The sequence below is a fragment of the Lagenorhynchus albirostris genome, chromosome 5 (genome assembly GCF_949774975.1).
Source record: "Lagenorhynchus albirostris chromosome 5, mLagAlb1.1, whole genome shotgun sequence".
NCBI lineage: Eukaryota > Metazoa > Chordata > Mammalia > Artiodactyla > Delphinidae > Lagenorhynchus > Lagenorhynchus albirostris.
The window spans coordinates 41620011-41636652 of record NC_083099.1 but is presented as its reverse complement, the minus strand read 5'-3'; the positions used below and the strand labels follow the sequence as shown (position 1 = coordinate 41636652).

Genomic DNA, 16642 nt, shown 5'->3' with positions numbered 1-16642 from the left:
ACATGCCGTGGAGCAACTAAGCCCGTGCACCACAACTACTGAGCCTGCGCTCTAGATCCAGTGTGCCACAATTACTGCCCACGTGCCTAGAGCCCGTACTCCACAACAAGCCACCGCAATGAGAAGCCTGTGCACCACAACAGAGTAGCCCCTGCTCTCAGCAACTAGAGAAAACCCACGTGCAGCAGTGAAGACCCAATGCAGCACCAAATTAAATAAATGGATAAAATAAAAAGTACTAAGCTTTACTACTCCATTGGTTATTAAAATATAATATAAAAATATTAAATTCCATTCACCTCTGTTCTCACCAATGAAAAAGCCCTTGATTATGTTGATACTTTTTTCTAGTTACTTTTCCTTTGTATAATCTTGATTTAAAACAAATGACCATACTTGAGTTATAGATCTTGCTTTATTTAAGTCCATGCTAATGTATTTACACTTTTAACGGTTATATTATGATACAGACTGTCTTTGTTGGGTTTTAGTACCTAAACAATACTGCATTGAACAACATAGTAATTTTTAATTTTAATTCCTCAGGATCAATATTCTAGAAACTGAATAGCTAGGGCAGACTTTTGAATCAATACCAAAATTTCTTTTGAAAACCAAGTGGTTGCTGGCTTCCAGTAGCATTATAATATTCTTGGGCCAATACAGTGTAACACAACAACAAAAAACCCTTGACAACTTGATGGGCAAACAGCACTCCATCTTAATTGCCATTTATACTAAGGAAATTAGTCCTTATACACTTTATTCTTTTTCTGAAGTGGGTATTTTTCCTTTTCAACTAATGAGATAGCCAAGTTATTTCAGACATATTTGCTGACCCTTTTTGCAAGTGTTTTAAACAGTCAAGCATATCAAGTTTTAGAAAAGAACACAATATTTAAATTCTCATCCTTATAATTCAGAATGACGGTTAAAAAAAAAATGTTTCTAGGATTTGGGTAATAGTGACTATCTAAATTACTAAGTGAAATACCTTAAAAATTTTACTATAGTAGCAGTTGATAGGCTTCTCCAGCGTAGGTCAAAGGTCCATGAGAGTATGCTGTGTCTTGGTAACATGATCTAGTTTAGAACTGTACTGTTCACTTTTAACTCTGCAGGTAGCAGTTTGGGGCTAAGGGTAAGTCACCTAACCCCCCCACCCCCCACCCCAGGCATCTTATTTTCTCCATAGTCTGCTGCTTATAAAGTTGTCAGTTTCTTACAATCTCCTAGAAGCAGATATAGAGAATATTTTATTACACTTGCATGTCTCTTAAGTAACAGCATAAAACAGAAACTAGTTATATGATCCAGCTTAAGAATATGTATTTTATATAATTTATAACCCTTTACAAATAGAAAGTCAGTAAATACAGTACGCTGAATCTGCGGTGATTCAATCTGAGAAATCTTCAGTATAAACAAGTTTAGCAAAGTCCTTTAGATGCAATTTCTTTTGGGTTTACTGCAACACTTTTTGTTATATTGTATGTCTTGTAAATTCCAATAAGTCTATCTGAAATCTCAAACATATTATTTCGAAGAGAAATTATTATGAACTGGGCATTTTTTGTTTGTTCCTAAAGAGAAAGAAAGAATAAATTAGAAAAATTATACATATATTATAAATATATAAATCATATAATAAACATCTAAGCTTTACTTCCCTGAAATATTTCTTGACAGTAAATTCAACATGACATAATTAATTAACATGAAGAATGACAACATGGATTAATTCATGAAACAGTATTTGGGTTTGAGAAGAATTCGGGTATTTGGAAGGATGGTTGCCTAGAATTCTTCTAGTAGAAAAAAGATATAGAAAAAAAATTTCTAGCTGTGTTTCTGCTACTAATTTACATTATCCATTTATATTTCACTTTTCCAAAATGGAACTATTTGGCTGAAATAAAGGATGTGGCCTCCTTTAATACCATGGGATGTGGGATTAGAGAACAGGGAAAAAAGCTCAAAAGAAATAAGTCAAAGAATTTCATCTGTAATGTTTAGGGAACCCATAAAATTTTCAGAATGAAAAGCTCTAAATGATTACTTACATATATATAAAATGCAACAATGGAAACATTTTTGAAATCAAGGGCTGCATCAATCTCATCCATGAAGTACAGGGGAGTGGGTTTGTAGTGGTGAAGAGCAAATACTAAAGCCAATGAACTAAGTGTTTTCTCTCCTCCTGAAAGGTTGAAGATCTTCTTCCAACTTTTCTTAGGTGGTCGGACACTGAAATAATTAAGAAAATCTCGTCAGTCAAATTACTTGTAAAGCTAAATTAAGACTTCGTGATTTGTTTCCCATAACTGGCTTCTACCACCTTCCTTGGGAATCTCTAATTTCCTTTTCACGAATATAAACTTCTGAGGGGTTCTTTTATAAACATGTTATTGGAGGATGAACACACAGGAACACCTGACAAAAATTTAAGATTTAAACAGCAAGCTAACAAGTAATTCTTGGTATTTTCCCTCTGTTTCCAATGCACTTTTTGCTTTCCAATTTTAAAATACATATGTTAGATTGAAATGCCTCGAAAATTAGACAAATATTCTGTAAAATCAAGTATTTACTGTTTGCCTAGAATTTATGCTGTAAACTAATATCTAGGCAAACTAGTATTTATGAAATAAAACAAGTTGTACATCTAACCTTCACATCCCACCCCTAAAAATAATACTGAGTTTGGAGAATATGTAGAGATATAACAGAAGAATCCGAAACTCAGTATACAGCATAATTACAAACCTGAACATGATTCCTTCAGAGAAAGGATCCAAGCTGTCTACAAGCTCCAGCTCAGCATCACCTCCCAAAGTAAGCATTTGGTAATTTTCCTTTAATTTATTTGTTATTATATAAAAACCTGCCATGAATTCATTAAGCCTTTGTTTCCGAAGATCTTCATATGCCTGTCTAAAATTATCTCTTTCATAAGTAATTTTGTCCAATTCTGCTACCCGCTGTAAATATAATTCTTCCTATGAAAAGAATGAGAAAAACATCAATTCAGTTATACATTTGAGATGAGAAATAACACTGCTAATTATATAAAATAAAGGCCACAATTTAGGCTAAGGTGTAGCGACTTCCTGACTATTACAGTTTATTTGTACCTTCTTTTTATACTCTGCAATGGCACCAAGGTTTGGTTTCATTTCATGACACTGGGCTTCCAAGAGTGCAATTTGATTTGTTATGGAATCTGGGTTCTTGATTGCTTCAAGATCTTCTGGGCTTAGAAGTGGAATCTCTTCAACAGGATTATCTTCTATGGGATGCAATGATATTTTTGAAATCTAAAAGTTTAAGTTAGATCAGTGTTAGAAAAGGCATAGTATTATAATTCATTGTTAAACCTCACAAATTAATATGACAAACTGCCTATCAAAACAACAGATACTAAGGAGTGGTAACTAATTTGTGTATCAACTATGTTTCAAAGGACTTCAAGAAAAATAGTTGTAGTGTTCCAGGTGTTCATGTAGCCATTTGTTAAATCTCCGTTATCAGCCCTGGGCTGAAAATGTTGACTAATTCTGACCATTATGCATATTTTTCTGTATATAATAACTCCTATATACTGTTCATTTTGCCCCTATAAACCTGAGAAGTGATTATACATCATGAAATTAAGAATCACAACATACCTCAAAAACACAAAAACAAACCCTAACCTTTTTTCATAAAGGATATCTTAAAGTTACATTTAACTATCCATAACAATTCTCACCTCTTTTTGCCAGTATTTTATTTTAGAATTATGTTCACCAATATGCCCATCTACTTGTTCAAGTTTCAACTTAATACTAAGTGCATCTTTTTGAAGAGCATGTTCATTTTCCTGAATTACTTTTAGTTCTTTAAGTAGGTTACGATGTTCTTTCTGGATCTCTGGTAAGGACTCCTAAAAACCAAGAAGAAATGCTACAGATATGATCTTCTCAAACAGAACAGGGATTTTCACATTACAAAGATGAAGAAGCAAGCAATCTCTCTCCACGCCCCTTCCACTTTAAATGAAAATGTTTTTATTTACTGAAAAGTTACAATACAGTACTCATTTTTACTGTACAGATGAAAGTTAATGTAAGTTTAACTTATTGAGTGCTTACTAGGCAAGGTATTGACATCTATAAATCTTAATTGCTTGAAATACCATCCTCTCCCCTCTCCATGTCTTACCTCTGCAGCATTTGCATTCTTTATGACCTCTGCTGCTTTGTCTTCAAGACTTTTTAGCTCTGCTGTTAAGTCATCTACTTCTTTCTCAGTATCTTTTATTTCTTTCTCTGTGCGAAAGACAGAGTCTTGTGCTTTTTTAAGATTTCTAAACAAGCAAAATCATATATTAAAAATGTGGTAATGTGTGATTTGTTATTCTACTTCTGAAAACCTACCAAAGAACTTTTCATGACATCAATGTAACATTTTTTTCATCATATTTTAAAATTTATGATTTACTAAAATCCTTGAATTGGTTTTTTATGTTTATACATACACTTGTGGGATGTTGTATATTTTATTAAACTCTCAGTATAAATTAATAAAACTTCCTTATATAAGCTTTTAGACTTAGACTATGAAGCAAAATTGTCCATTGGATTATTATATTCTTGTCATTTTCTTGTCAGATTGGAGATTCTTAAATCTTTACACCCATGAAGCTATACCATCAAGTAAATAAATACGCCCTGGTTCAAGTCAGGGCAAACAAGTGTTTTTGGCAGGGTGGAGCGGGGAGGAAACTGGACACATGACCACACACACAGACTACTTTTTCCCTTAATGAAGTTACTTCTATTTTGACTGATAATTGTGTTTAGGCAAAACATATGGCTTATTATTAGCACCTTATCTTTGAACAAAAGACACTGTAATAGCGGAATAACCAGATAATCAAATGTGACTAATGTTATAATTTTAAGACAAAAGAAACAGCTGTTTACATTTCAACATTTTTATACATATTTAGCTTTAATTATTTTAGAAATACTTTAATACTCTGAAAATTAATTTAAAAACAAGATCTGTTATGAACGTATTAAAAACTTTTTGGGACAATGGAATCTAGTTAATTAAATTAATCAGGTTAATTAAAAATTTAAGTTATTAAAACAATTTTGCTAAGAAATCTCAACCTTCTTACTCTCCTAAAACCTAGATCTATTTCAATGAATCACCCTCTACTCCCTTTAAGCCAGAGAAATGAAACTCTGACTTCTGTGTCCTCACAAACTTGGGAATTATATAACCACATTTTGCCAAAGCATACCCATTTATGTTTTTAAAAACTAGTCATATGATGTTTATTATAGGTGCCCACCAAAACTCCTATTAGGTAACAACATGTCAGAAGGGCTTAATAAGTAACAGTAACAGAAACATTTAATGGACATTAAGTTTAAAAAGGGGATGTAGGGAAGAGGAAGACAGGGTAGTATGCATACTCTACCTGTCAGCAGTCTTGATTGCTACTTGGGCTTTAGTAATAGCAGAAGCACATTCATCTAACTGTTTGTTTATTTTATCAAGTTTGTCTTGTTGGGCCTTGAGTTTATGGTTATTAATTTCTACGATAATATTGTGTAACCTTTTAACCTCAGCTTCCACTTTACCAGCTCTCTCAGCCACATTGTTATACTCTGGAAAAAAAAAAAAGTGAAATTAATTTGTGTTTCTACGCTAATGAGCGTCACTTGTTAGATGTAAATCTCTTCAGTCAATATGACTTAACCTGATGCATGCCCAAGAAATTTTAGACATTTAAGGAAAAGTACCTCAAAAAAAACCAAACAAACCCCAAAACACAAAACCAGAATGCCCAAGTCAAAACAAATGGTGTTATATAACAACACATGGTTAAATTCTCTGGCTCAGCTGTGAACATAACCCACTTATCTCTTACTGGCTTCATGCCCTGAAGCTCTTTTCAAAAGTTTTTAGGGTACTTTCTTGACTATTGGTCTCATAATGATTTTTACCCTTAGATAGACTATGTGCCTGACTACTGCCCGGGGTGAAGAAAATTGTGGTTGTTTTATTCAATCAAAAAAAGTTCACACAATTTGGATAGCAAAACTGATAAGTTGAGCATGTTTCTGCTGGCAGTCATGGAAAAGTCTGAATTTTCTTGGTGGTGTTGGAGGCTCTGGTGTCCTGTCAAAAGCTTTGTGAATACTGACAGGTACTGGCATTAACTTTGACAGTGTAGATTATAGTAGGTACAATGTGCTTCTGTTGTTGGCAGTTGTAGTGTCATCTTCCCAATTTGGTATTTATTTATTTATTTGGCTGTGCCAGGTCTTTAGTTACGGTATGCGAACTCTTAGTTGCGGCATGTGAGATCTAGTTCCCTGATCAGGGATCGAACCCAGGCCCCCTGCACTGGGGGCGTGGAGTCTTAGCCGCTGGACCACCAGGGAAGTCCCTCATCTTCCCCATTTGAGAGATGACTTTCCAGTTGTAGAAGAGGCAGTATAGTTCCTTTCATGCTTCTACAGAGTAGCTCTGGAAATTATTCTTCATGTTCAACCTAGAATTTCTTAAGCCATCACAGTGATTCTGTATAAACAATCTTTGTTAAACACACACACACCCCCACACCCCAAATCATATCTGTACTAACCAGAGTGGATTCTGTTCTCCATATTTGAATCCTAATCACTATACAATATAGGAAGGATGAAAGGTGGCAAAAAGGTAAGGAGTTCAAGCTTTCAATATCTATGTCTAGAAAAGCAAGCAGAAACAGAGCCAACTTATGGAAAGAGACTCCCATAAAGCTCCTATGGGAGGAGTGTATCAATACATTTAGCATAGAGGAAAGGAGATAGGATGTGCTAAGAGGAAAAGATTAGATAAAGACTTAACTGTTGTTCCTCTAGATTGTCTCTTCTCTCCTGTTAGGTAGATTGGAATTTCAATATTCTCCAAATCTCACAACTTAGTATTCATCTTTTTGTCCTACATTATCAGAGAATTCTTTAGTCTGATCTTTCAAACTCATCTAGTGAGTTTAACTCCAACCTCTATTCTTTATATTTCTGAGATCACCACTTGGCTTTTTTAAAAAAACAAAGCAGAACAAAACCCTGCCCTTTTTTTGTCTTCTGAATCCCCCTCTCCCCCTAAGGATACTAAAATAATGTATTTATTGAAGGAATTCTTTTGCTCAAAGTGGCGATGTTCTCTGTAGTTTAAGTTCCATTAGGCTGTCTGTATGCTTAGCTCCCTTGTGGGGTAGAGTACCAGCTGCTGTGGGGTCTGGCATCATGACTTATACTGGGGGATGGGCCAGGTATGCAACTGGGAAGGGTTCCACCCTTCAGAACATCTTCTTCCTTATTTTCAAGTACCTAACATGCATTAAAAATTCTTTTCCCTATCTATAGTAGCATGTCTATTAGAAGTAGGAGGGGAAAACTAACATCAGATAGTCTATAATTTTGAAGTCACTATTTTATACCACCTTGCTCCCCTTACTCTATTCTCTACACAACAGCCAGAGATTTTAAAAATATAAATTAATGTAAAATAAAATATATAATCTTAAAGATACGCTTGCAGAAATGGGCTTCCATATTAGATATTAACAGAGTCTACTAATAGCCAGTGTTTCCATGAGAGTAAATATATATGGGGCTCCTAATGAAGTCAAGGATTCCCTTTCAAACAAGAATACAGATTCCTGTAGTCTGTGAAAGTGCTGCTATAAATGACAAAGATACACATTTTTTGTTTTAATTGACCATTAGGTTCCATCAAAGCAAACACAACAAATATTGTAGGTATTCTGGGGAAGGAGGGGTAGGGTGAAGTCCCTGTGTCTCCAAGGACAAAATATATACCCAAAATAAATGCAAGGAAAAAAGAGTCCTGACAGATTATATCACTTCCCTGTATACGACTTTCCAATGGCTTTTAATTTCACATGGAGGCAGGGCTTATAAGGCTCTACATTATCTGGATTCTTCCATCGTTTAACTCTAGCCACTCTGGCTTCCTAGTGTTCCTAGAAACTTCTGGCATAGTCCTTCCTGCCCCAGGGCCTCTACTTACTCCTCTACATTCTTCCTGAAATGTTCTTCTCCCAAATATCCACATGTCCACTCATACTTCCACTGGGTCTCTGCTCAAGTATCTCTGGCAGTGGCCTGTATAACCACTGTGTCTATCTGAATCCCCATCCCATCCTGTTTTCCTGGTTTTACTTTTATCACCTAGCACCACCTAATACAGTATGCAATGTATTTATTATCTTCCCCATCTTTTAAGTGTGAGTTCCTTGAAAAGAGGGACTTTATTTTGTTCACTGCTTGATCAACAGCACCTAAAACAAAGCTTGGCCAGTAGCAGATGCTATTTGAGTGAATGCCTCAATATTAAAAACGTAGATAAATATGACCACAAAAATAAAAAAATTAATACAGCTATATATTAATATTCAATATGCCCAGTGGACATCTGTCTGCTTACAATCTTTTTACCTCTTTTTCTTTGGGAAGAAAACTCGACCTCATTTTTTGAACATTTGGATAATTGCTCCAATTCCAGTCCATCTAGTTCTTTCAGATAAACAATCAGTATTTGCCTTCCTTTGCTCATGAACCAGACTGTAACAAGGGTCTTTCTTGAGGACATGATGAAGGCTCACTGTGTTTGTTGGTGTCCCTAAGATACTGTGTAACTCACCATTACCTCCTCGTGCAATAAGATGCACATCTACCTATGTTTAATTGAAGCCAACATGGAAATAGAAGCAGGGCTGCTCAAGTGCATGATCAGAGGATTTTAATGTCAAAGTCAATTCTGACTATGAGCCTATGATCTAATTCCTTTTCTTGCTGAAAGCTTTTGGAAGAACACTTATATGTTTATATACAAGAAGAAAAAGTTCTGGAAGGAAAAATGTGTTTTCTCTCAGTTCTCAAACAAATAAAATAACTACTATCTTGAAGGGTCCTTAGGAAGACTGGGCCAAAGTATACAAAATATAAAATTAAAAGCATGGGTATCAGAATCAGACTGACTTGTTCCTGAATTCCTATACCACCACCATATGCTATGCGACCTTGGGCAAATTGTATAAACCATTCTGTGCCTCAGTTTTCTTATCTGTCAAATGAAGTACTTAATAGTACTTTATAACCTTCTGAGAAATAAAAACAAAAACCATTAAAACAGAGTGGTCACTTGTCTATAATATATGAAATCTACTTTTTATTCTACAAACTGCTATCTTAAACATTCTAAATATTACAAACCTGTTTTTGACCACACAGGGGGAAAAAAAGTGTATATCCTTAAACATACCTGTCTTGAAAGCAGTAACATTTTCTTCTAGCAATTTCTGCTTTTTTTGGTCAGGGGCTGTAGCAAGTACATTAGCTTCAAGTTCCTTAACTTGGACATTCAAATATTCTTCTTGCTCTGATAAACGCTACAGAAATGTTTTAACATTCAAAACTGTTAGTATTTTAAACTTACTAACAATAACATTTGCTTTAAACATTCTAAAAAAAAAGGTTCTTAAAATCTTTAAGAGAAAGACAAAAACAAGAAAGGGCAGAAAACACGAACAATTAATATAAAAATCGAAAATGGCCAACAAAACGCATGAAATGTATACACTCATTAGGAAGATAAGTTAAAATGCTATTTTTTAGTATTTATATCAGATTAGCAAACTTACAACAAACTGAAGAGCACCTAGTGTTCAAAGACTTGGAAAAATTATTTGCATATGCTACTATTAGTAAATGAATTAGAACCGTCTTTTTGAGAACAATTTGGCATTATGCAACAAACGCTTAAAACACTGTACAGGGCTTCCCTGGTGGCACAGTGGTTGAGAGTCTGCCTGCCGATGCAGGGGACACGGGGTCGTGCCCCGGTCCAGGAAGATCCCACATGCCGCAAAGCGGCGGGGCCCGTGAGCCATGGCCGCTGAGCCTGCGCGTCCGGAGCCTGTGTTCCGCAACGGGAGAGGCCACAGCAGTGAGAGGCCCGCGTACCACAAACCCCCCCCCCAAAAAACCCAAAAATAACACTGTACACATACTGGGTAATAATTATAGTTTTAGAACTCTAACCTAAGGAAATAATTGGATGAGTGTATTAAGGTCTGCATAAGAAGGATATTTAAAACACAGCAGTATACATAGTCAACACAGAAAAATATTTATCAAATCGTGATATGAACAAAATATGCCAATACAATTGCACACAAAGTAAATGTACATTGGCTTGGAAAGAAAATCGTAATTAATAAGTGAAGAAAAGTTAATAAGACTCATTAAAAATTCATATGCAAATTTAATATGTATATCAATATCTACCATATACATAAACACATACATGCAAACTAGACACACTAAAAGTTGAAAGACATACATAAAAATTTAAGGTGATAATCTTTTGAGTATTTCCTAAAAACTGTTTTCTGATTTTGTTTTTTAAAAGAGACTGGGCATGTATTGCTTTTTCATAATTAAGAAAACATTTCACTTTGAGAAGAGAATGAAATAAAGGGTCACATAGTTGCTAAGGGAAGACACATTTCTATGGAGTACAAATGGAAACCAGAAATAGCTGTGGCTGGAGCAAACACTGTGACAGGGCGTTTATCCATTAGTACTCGGAGAAACAAAATCAACAGATGCGCCTTACACCTAGAGACTCAGCCTCCTCCTCCCCCCTTATATTTTAAAATTATAAGCAAACAGCAAAATGCTTCTGCCAAATTGCTGTTGAATTCCAATAGTTTCAGCTAATATTGATTTAAAAAGTACCTGGATGCTTGCAGTAAACTTTTCTAGTGTATTCCTCATTTCTCGTTCACTATGCCTTAACTTAACTACCGCTTCTTCCAGTTGTACTTTCTGTTCCTGAATTTGCACTGCTTTTTGAGAGTCTCTCTGCAACTGTGATTCCATTTTATTTACCTACAAAGAAGAATACCAGTGAAATAAGTTTATTCCAAGAGTCATTTCAGATTAACAGCAATTTATGAATGAAGAAAACCCAAACTTCTGATCTTAAAGACTAGAAACAAAGCAAACAACCCAGGTCCAATTCCAAAACCTAAAGCTTAGGAGATGGTCAACTAATTTCCGTATCATAGAATCAGATGAAAAGACCATTTTAAGTGTTGTATAGTCAACTACTATTACAATGAAGGTATACTACACAAATATTTAAGTGGAAAAATACAAACTATTTCAAAATATGAAAAAAAATCAAGCCACAACTCTTCAGAAAAAGTTAGGTATCCAGGACATCTAAGTACATATTTTTAAGGAAGAAAAAAGTATAGTGTTCCGAGGGTGATAATGGAACAGAGCAGTATTTCCTGAGCATTTTGACATTCCTCTTATATTTCTGGACATATAAAATTTGGAAACATGTATCAGAAGTCTTTGCTATATTTACAACTTAAAGAATTATGTCAAAATAGAAAAGATAATTATACATCAGTAACTATGTGAAGAAACAAATTAAATGTCAAACAGTAAGTAAATGGTTAAATTATGATATGATCCAAATGTCATAACAGAGAAAGATATATATGCCGAGCATATATTTTTAAATTAACATACTTTTAAAACTTTAACAAGTTTCATATAAAATCCCACAGCTTATATACTAGTCATTTAGAGAAAATTCAATCTGTTAATTGAAAATTTGACTACAGTACATTTAAAATAGCAGAATTTTACAGTATGTTACTTATCAGTAAAGCTGCTTTAACAAAAATGTCTTGACCGTAATTTTGTACATGCTGACCTCTTCTTCTGGGATTTCAACAACTGATGAACCCATCCTTCCTTTCATTACTTTGCTTCCACCACCAGTCATTGTACCTGGAGAACAGAGGAGAGAATTCAGACTTAGATGTCTCCCCCAACAAGATTAAATAAACTCAATGGCAGAGAAAAAAAACATTACCTGACTGTTCTATGATTTGCCCCTGTAATGTTACCACTCTCCATCTTCTATCTTTCTGATATGCTACTCTTGTGGCTTGATCTAAGTTGTCAGCTACTAAGGTATCCCGTAAGGCAAAGTAAAAAGCTTGGCGAATTTCCTCATCTTTTACTTTTACTAAATCAAATAATCGAGGAGTATTTTCAGGAGTTTGAATTTTGGTCATTTTCTTTGCCCACACTGCCATCTAAACATAAAAAAGAAAAATAATATATATATAAAGATCATTTCTGTTAGATATAATTTATAGAAGTAATACACATGTATTAAACATAAGGACATGTATACAAAGTTCTGAGTATCTACATAATTGAGTATTACTTTACTGTTTTTTTGCCGTACGCTGGCCTCTCACTGTTGTGGCCTCTCCCTTTGCGGAGCACAGGCTCCGGACGCGCAGGCTCAGCGGCCAGGGCTCACGGGCCCAGCCACTCCGCGGCATGTGGGATCTTCCCGGACCGGGGCACGAACCCGTGTCCCCTGCATCGGCAGGCGGACTCTCAACCACTGCGCCACCAGGGAAGCCCTACTTTACTGTTATTTTAAAAAAGAAGTTATTGTAAAACTATCTCTATTCACAGATGACATGATCTTATACGTATTAAAATCCCGAGGAATTCATACATTAAAAAACTATTAGAAATAACATAAATTCAGCAAAGTTGCAGAATACAAAATCAATATGCAGAAATTAATTGTATTTCTATACACTAGCAATGAATAATCTGAAAATGAGATTAAGAAAATTCCATTTACAATATACTAAAAACAAAACAAAAACCCCAGGACACTCTTGATATTAAAGAACAAAATGAAAGGACTCCTGATTTTAAAGCTTACTACAAAGCTATAGTAATCAAGACAGTGTGGTATCAGTGTAAGGACAGACACAGATAAATGAAGAGTCCAGAAATAAACCCTTACATTTATGATCGGTTGATTTTTGATAAGGGTGCCAAGAAAATTCAACAGGGAAAGAATACAAATGGTGCTGGAACAACCTGATATCCAAAAGAGTAGAGTTGGACCCCTACTTTACACTGTATTACAAAATTAACTTAATATGGATTAAAAAACTAAATTTAGAACCTAAAGCTGTAAAACTCTTAGAAAACAGAGGTAAATCACCCTGCCATTGGATTACACAGTAGTTTCTTAGATATGACACCCAAAATACAAGGAACTAAAAATAAACTGGACTTCTATCTAAATTTTTTGCTTCAGAGGACACCATCAAGAATGTGAAAAGAGAGCCCACAGAATGGGAGAAAACATTTGCAAATTACATACCTGACAAGAGACTTGTATCCAGAATATATAAAGAATTCTTACAACTCAACAGTAAGACAAACCAATTAACAAATGGGCAAAGAATGTGAACAGATTTTTCTCCAAAGATAAACAAATGGCCAATAAATAAGCACATGAAAAGATGTCGTACAAAAACCTGTGTACAGGAATGTTCATGGCAGCATTAACCATGATACCCAAAACATGGAAACAACCCAAATGTCCATCAATTGATGAATAAACAAACTGTGCTACATCATATAATGGAATATCATTTGGCAGTAAAAAGGAATGAAGTGCTGATACACATGTATTAGCCCCACCCCCTGCAAAGAGAAGAGAGGGAACTTATTTATTTATTTTTTGCCACACCATGCGGCGTGCAGGATCTTAGTTCCCTGACCAGGGACTGAACACGCACCCCACAGTGGAAGTGTGGAGTCTTAACCACTGGACCGCCAGGGAAGTCTCAACATGGATGACCTTTGAAAAGTAAGTTAAAGAAGCCATACACAAAAGGCTACATATTATATGATTTCATTTATACAAAATGTCCATAATATGTAAATCTAGAGACAAAAAGTAGATTAAAGGTTGCAGGGGGATGGAGGGGTGGGAGAATAGGGGTAGTGACTCCTAATGTGTATGGGGTTCCTCTTTTGGGGTGATGAAAATATTGTGGAATTAGACAGTGGTCATGATTGAACAATCCAGACCATGTGAATGTACTAAAACCTGCTGAACTACGTATTTTAAAATAATGAATTTTATGGTTGTGAATTGTATCTCAGTAAGTGTTTCTTTTTCTTTTTTTTTTTAAAGTAGTTATTGACGATGGAAGTTAGAAATACAAACTACCAATCATTGTAACATTGGAATGTATATTCCTTTAGGGGAGGCAGTAGAGGATTTTTTTTCACAACCATGTAACCCCAGAGCCTAATATAATCCTCAAAACCTATCAAGTGTTCACTTAAATAACTATGAAAAAAAAGCTAGGATTCAAAATCAAAAAACACTTGGCACTTAAAAACTAAATTACAGGTAGATTATGAATACCCACCTTATCCAAACCTATAAAGGTTGCAACTCCAATATTTTGTCTTTTAAGGAAGTTTACACATTCTTGGGCCGTATCGATAGAATCAACAACAATGTAGTCTAATGCATGACAACAGGATGAAATAGCAATATCATATTTTTCATCAATTGCTCCTAAGTCCCCCTAATAATTGAGAAGAGGGGGGAAAAATCAATGCACAATCAGCAAGGAATTAGGCACAGGATCATTTTATTAGTAATTCATATAGATTTTTCAAGTTGTGTTTAACTGAACTATACCTACGTATGGTTTTAAACAGTACAAAAAGGGTACACAGTGAAAAATTTAAGTGTTCCTCACATTCAACCTTTCTCTTCTGCAAAGGCAATCACTACTAGAATTTTTAATCTACCTTAAAAAAAAACTTATGGATATACAGAGTTTGAATTTTTAATGAGCACAAAATGAGAGAACTGTTTTCACTGCATGTAAATAAAAATGTATAGTGTGAAAATTTGAAACCTAAAAGTATTATAAGCAAAATAACTTATAGAGTAATAAAACTCTGAATTATTGAAAGCCATTTAAGATTATGTAAATCTGCTTCTCAGTCTATTAATACATAAGCTATCCCCATTTCTTTCCAGCCACCTTCTAGCTGGCCACAGCTCCCTTCCTTCTTCAGGCTCAACTCAGGCTTCAGGTACCCACTATCCCTAGCCTTGGGTTTTGACATCATCCCTTGTTGATTTTCCTAAACTCTAGCCACAACCTTTAGTATAATGGTATAAAACCCAGAATATAATTTATCAAGTTCTTATTTTTTTTAAAAAAGAAAAAAGGAGTTTGTTAAGTTTATCACTAGAGTTGGATCACTTTCTTAAAATGACTATAATTATACAAAATTAAAAAAAAAAAACCCAAAACTATCTGTAACATGAACAAATACATACCACAAAGAATTTTATCATGCCTGAGTGTAAGAGCAAAATGTTTAAAAATGAAAGTCCTTTAAAAGAAACAAAAGTAAATGTTATTTTATGTACAGAGACAATATACAGTTAAGTCAAGGTAAGAAAATTATAACATCTGAGAAAAATGTATAGTCATTTACAAATAAATTTACTTTACCAATCTTCCATATATTCCTGGAATTCTGCCAGATTTTTTTTCTTGAATTATTGCATCAAGGACTTTCCCCCTACTTCGATTCATTGCTAAGGAACTCTTCGCTTCTTCAACTTTTTGGAAAAGATCACGAACCAAACTTTTGAAATTTATTTCTTCTTGTGTAAGTTTTTGAAGTTGTTTTTCTTTCTAAAGGTGAAAATAAAGAAAATGAATCCCAGAAGGTTACACCCTATCACAGTATAGAATTAGTTGTAATACCTAAAAAAAGAAGGAAAGGCCAATAATCAACACTTGAACCAGGACTAAGCTGTCACATTGCAACTGTTGGTTTGATTTTGAAAAATATGGATGGGTTTTCTGTTTTAAAGGGGGCAGAAATTATCTGGGTCAATAATAAGGAATATAAACACAATATAGACCTAGGAGCAGTGCACTGACTGCTAGAGCTAGAGGAGTTAGGGTTGTGGAAATCCCAGTTTGGCACCACACAGTTAGGCATAAACGTGTCCTAATTCTTATATTCTTACACTAATCAAAAACAGACCTCAATACAGGACTCTAGTTATGGGTGACCGGGCAGGGCTATGATTACACTGTGCCTTGCTTTTTAAATAAAAGGAGATTTATTATATAGTATTATATAGCATATATTATTATATCTAATTAAATAAAGGAAAACAAAGAACAAAAAAAGCATAGCTCTGAAATGAAGGAGAGCATGATGAGTGAACACTACTATTGCTAAACAAAAACGTCAGGCTGCCAAGAAGAGGAACCACACACATGCACACAAAAAGCCTAATTCTCAGTTTCTCAATCTCCAAGTTAGTGCAGCCATTTTTCTGACATTCTCCTTCACTTCCTGGCTTTAAATTATTACCTCTATTACCAGTCATACTGGTTTAAAGTATTGATAAAAGCTCAAGTTGCAGATTTAATTTATCCAAAAATAAACTGAATCATAAGGAAGATAGAAGTAGTCACTGAATATAACTTAAGTTTACATTTAAATTCTATACGGCCATTAAGTTCTCTGATGACCAAGCGGCGTGCATTTACTAAAATGAAAAAGACTTCATTTTCAGTGTAATTTCTCTCCAAGCAGCATTTTCTATTGCCATCTTGCCTAATGATGCTTTTGAGATTAAAGTTATGAAATTCCTTAGATGTCTA

General features: G+C 34.6%; 1 protein-coding gene across 2 annotated transcripts in view; it reads right to left on the bottom strand.

Moving 5' to 3' along the window:
- Window positions 1–396: 396 nt before the first annotated feature.
- Window positions 397–16642, bottom strand: part of SMC4 (structural maintenance of chromosomes 4) — a 34667-nt gene continuing 18421 nt past the window's right edge. The window contains exons 12-24 of one of the 2 annotated variants that reach the window (XM_060149916.1): window positions 15470–15655; window positions 14360–14521; window positions 11968–12193; window positions 11785–11882; window positions 10812–10964; window positions 9334–9460; window positions 5474–5663; window positions 4204–4348; window positions 3752–3925; window positions 3135–3317; window positions 2767–2999; window positions 2064–2247; window positions 397–1583 (exon numbers count right to left, since the gene is read on the bottom strand). In XM_060149916.1, coding sequence (XP_060005899.1) covers window positions 1431–1583; window positions 2064–2247; window positions 2767–2999; window positions 3135–3317; window positions 3752–3925; window positions 4204–4348; window positions 5474–5663; window positions 9334–9460; window positions 10812–10964; window positions 11785–11882; window positions 11968–12193; window positions 14360–14521; window positions 15470–15655 — 2214 coding nt within the window. In that variant the 3' untranslated portion in view covers window positions 397–1430. The remainder of the gene's footprint in view (window positions 1584–2063; window positions 2248–2766; window positions 3000–3134; window positions 3318–3751; window positions 3926–4203; window positions 4349–5473; window positions 5664–9333; window positions 9461–10811; window positions 10965–11784; window positions 11883–11967; window positions 12194–14359; window positions 14522–15469; window positions 15656–16642) is intronic. The other variant, XM_060149918.1, reaches the window with a different exon arrangement.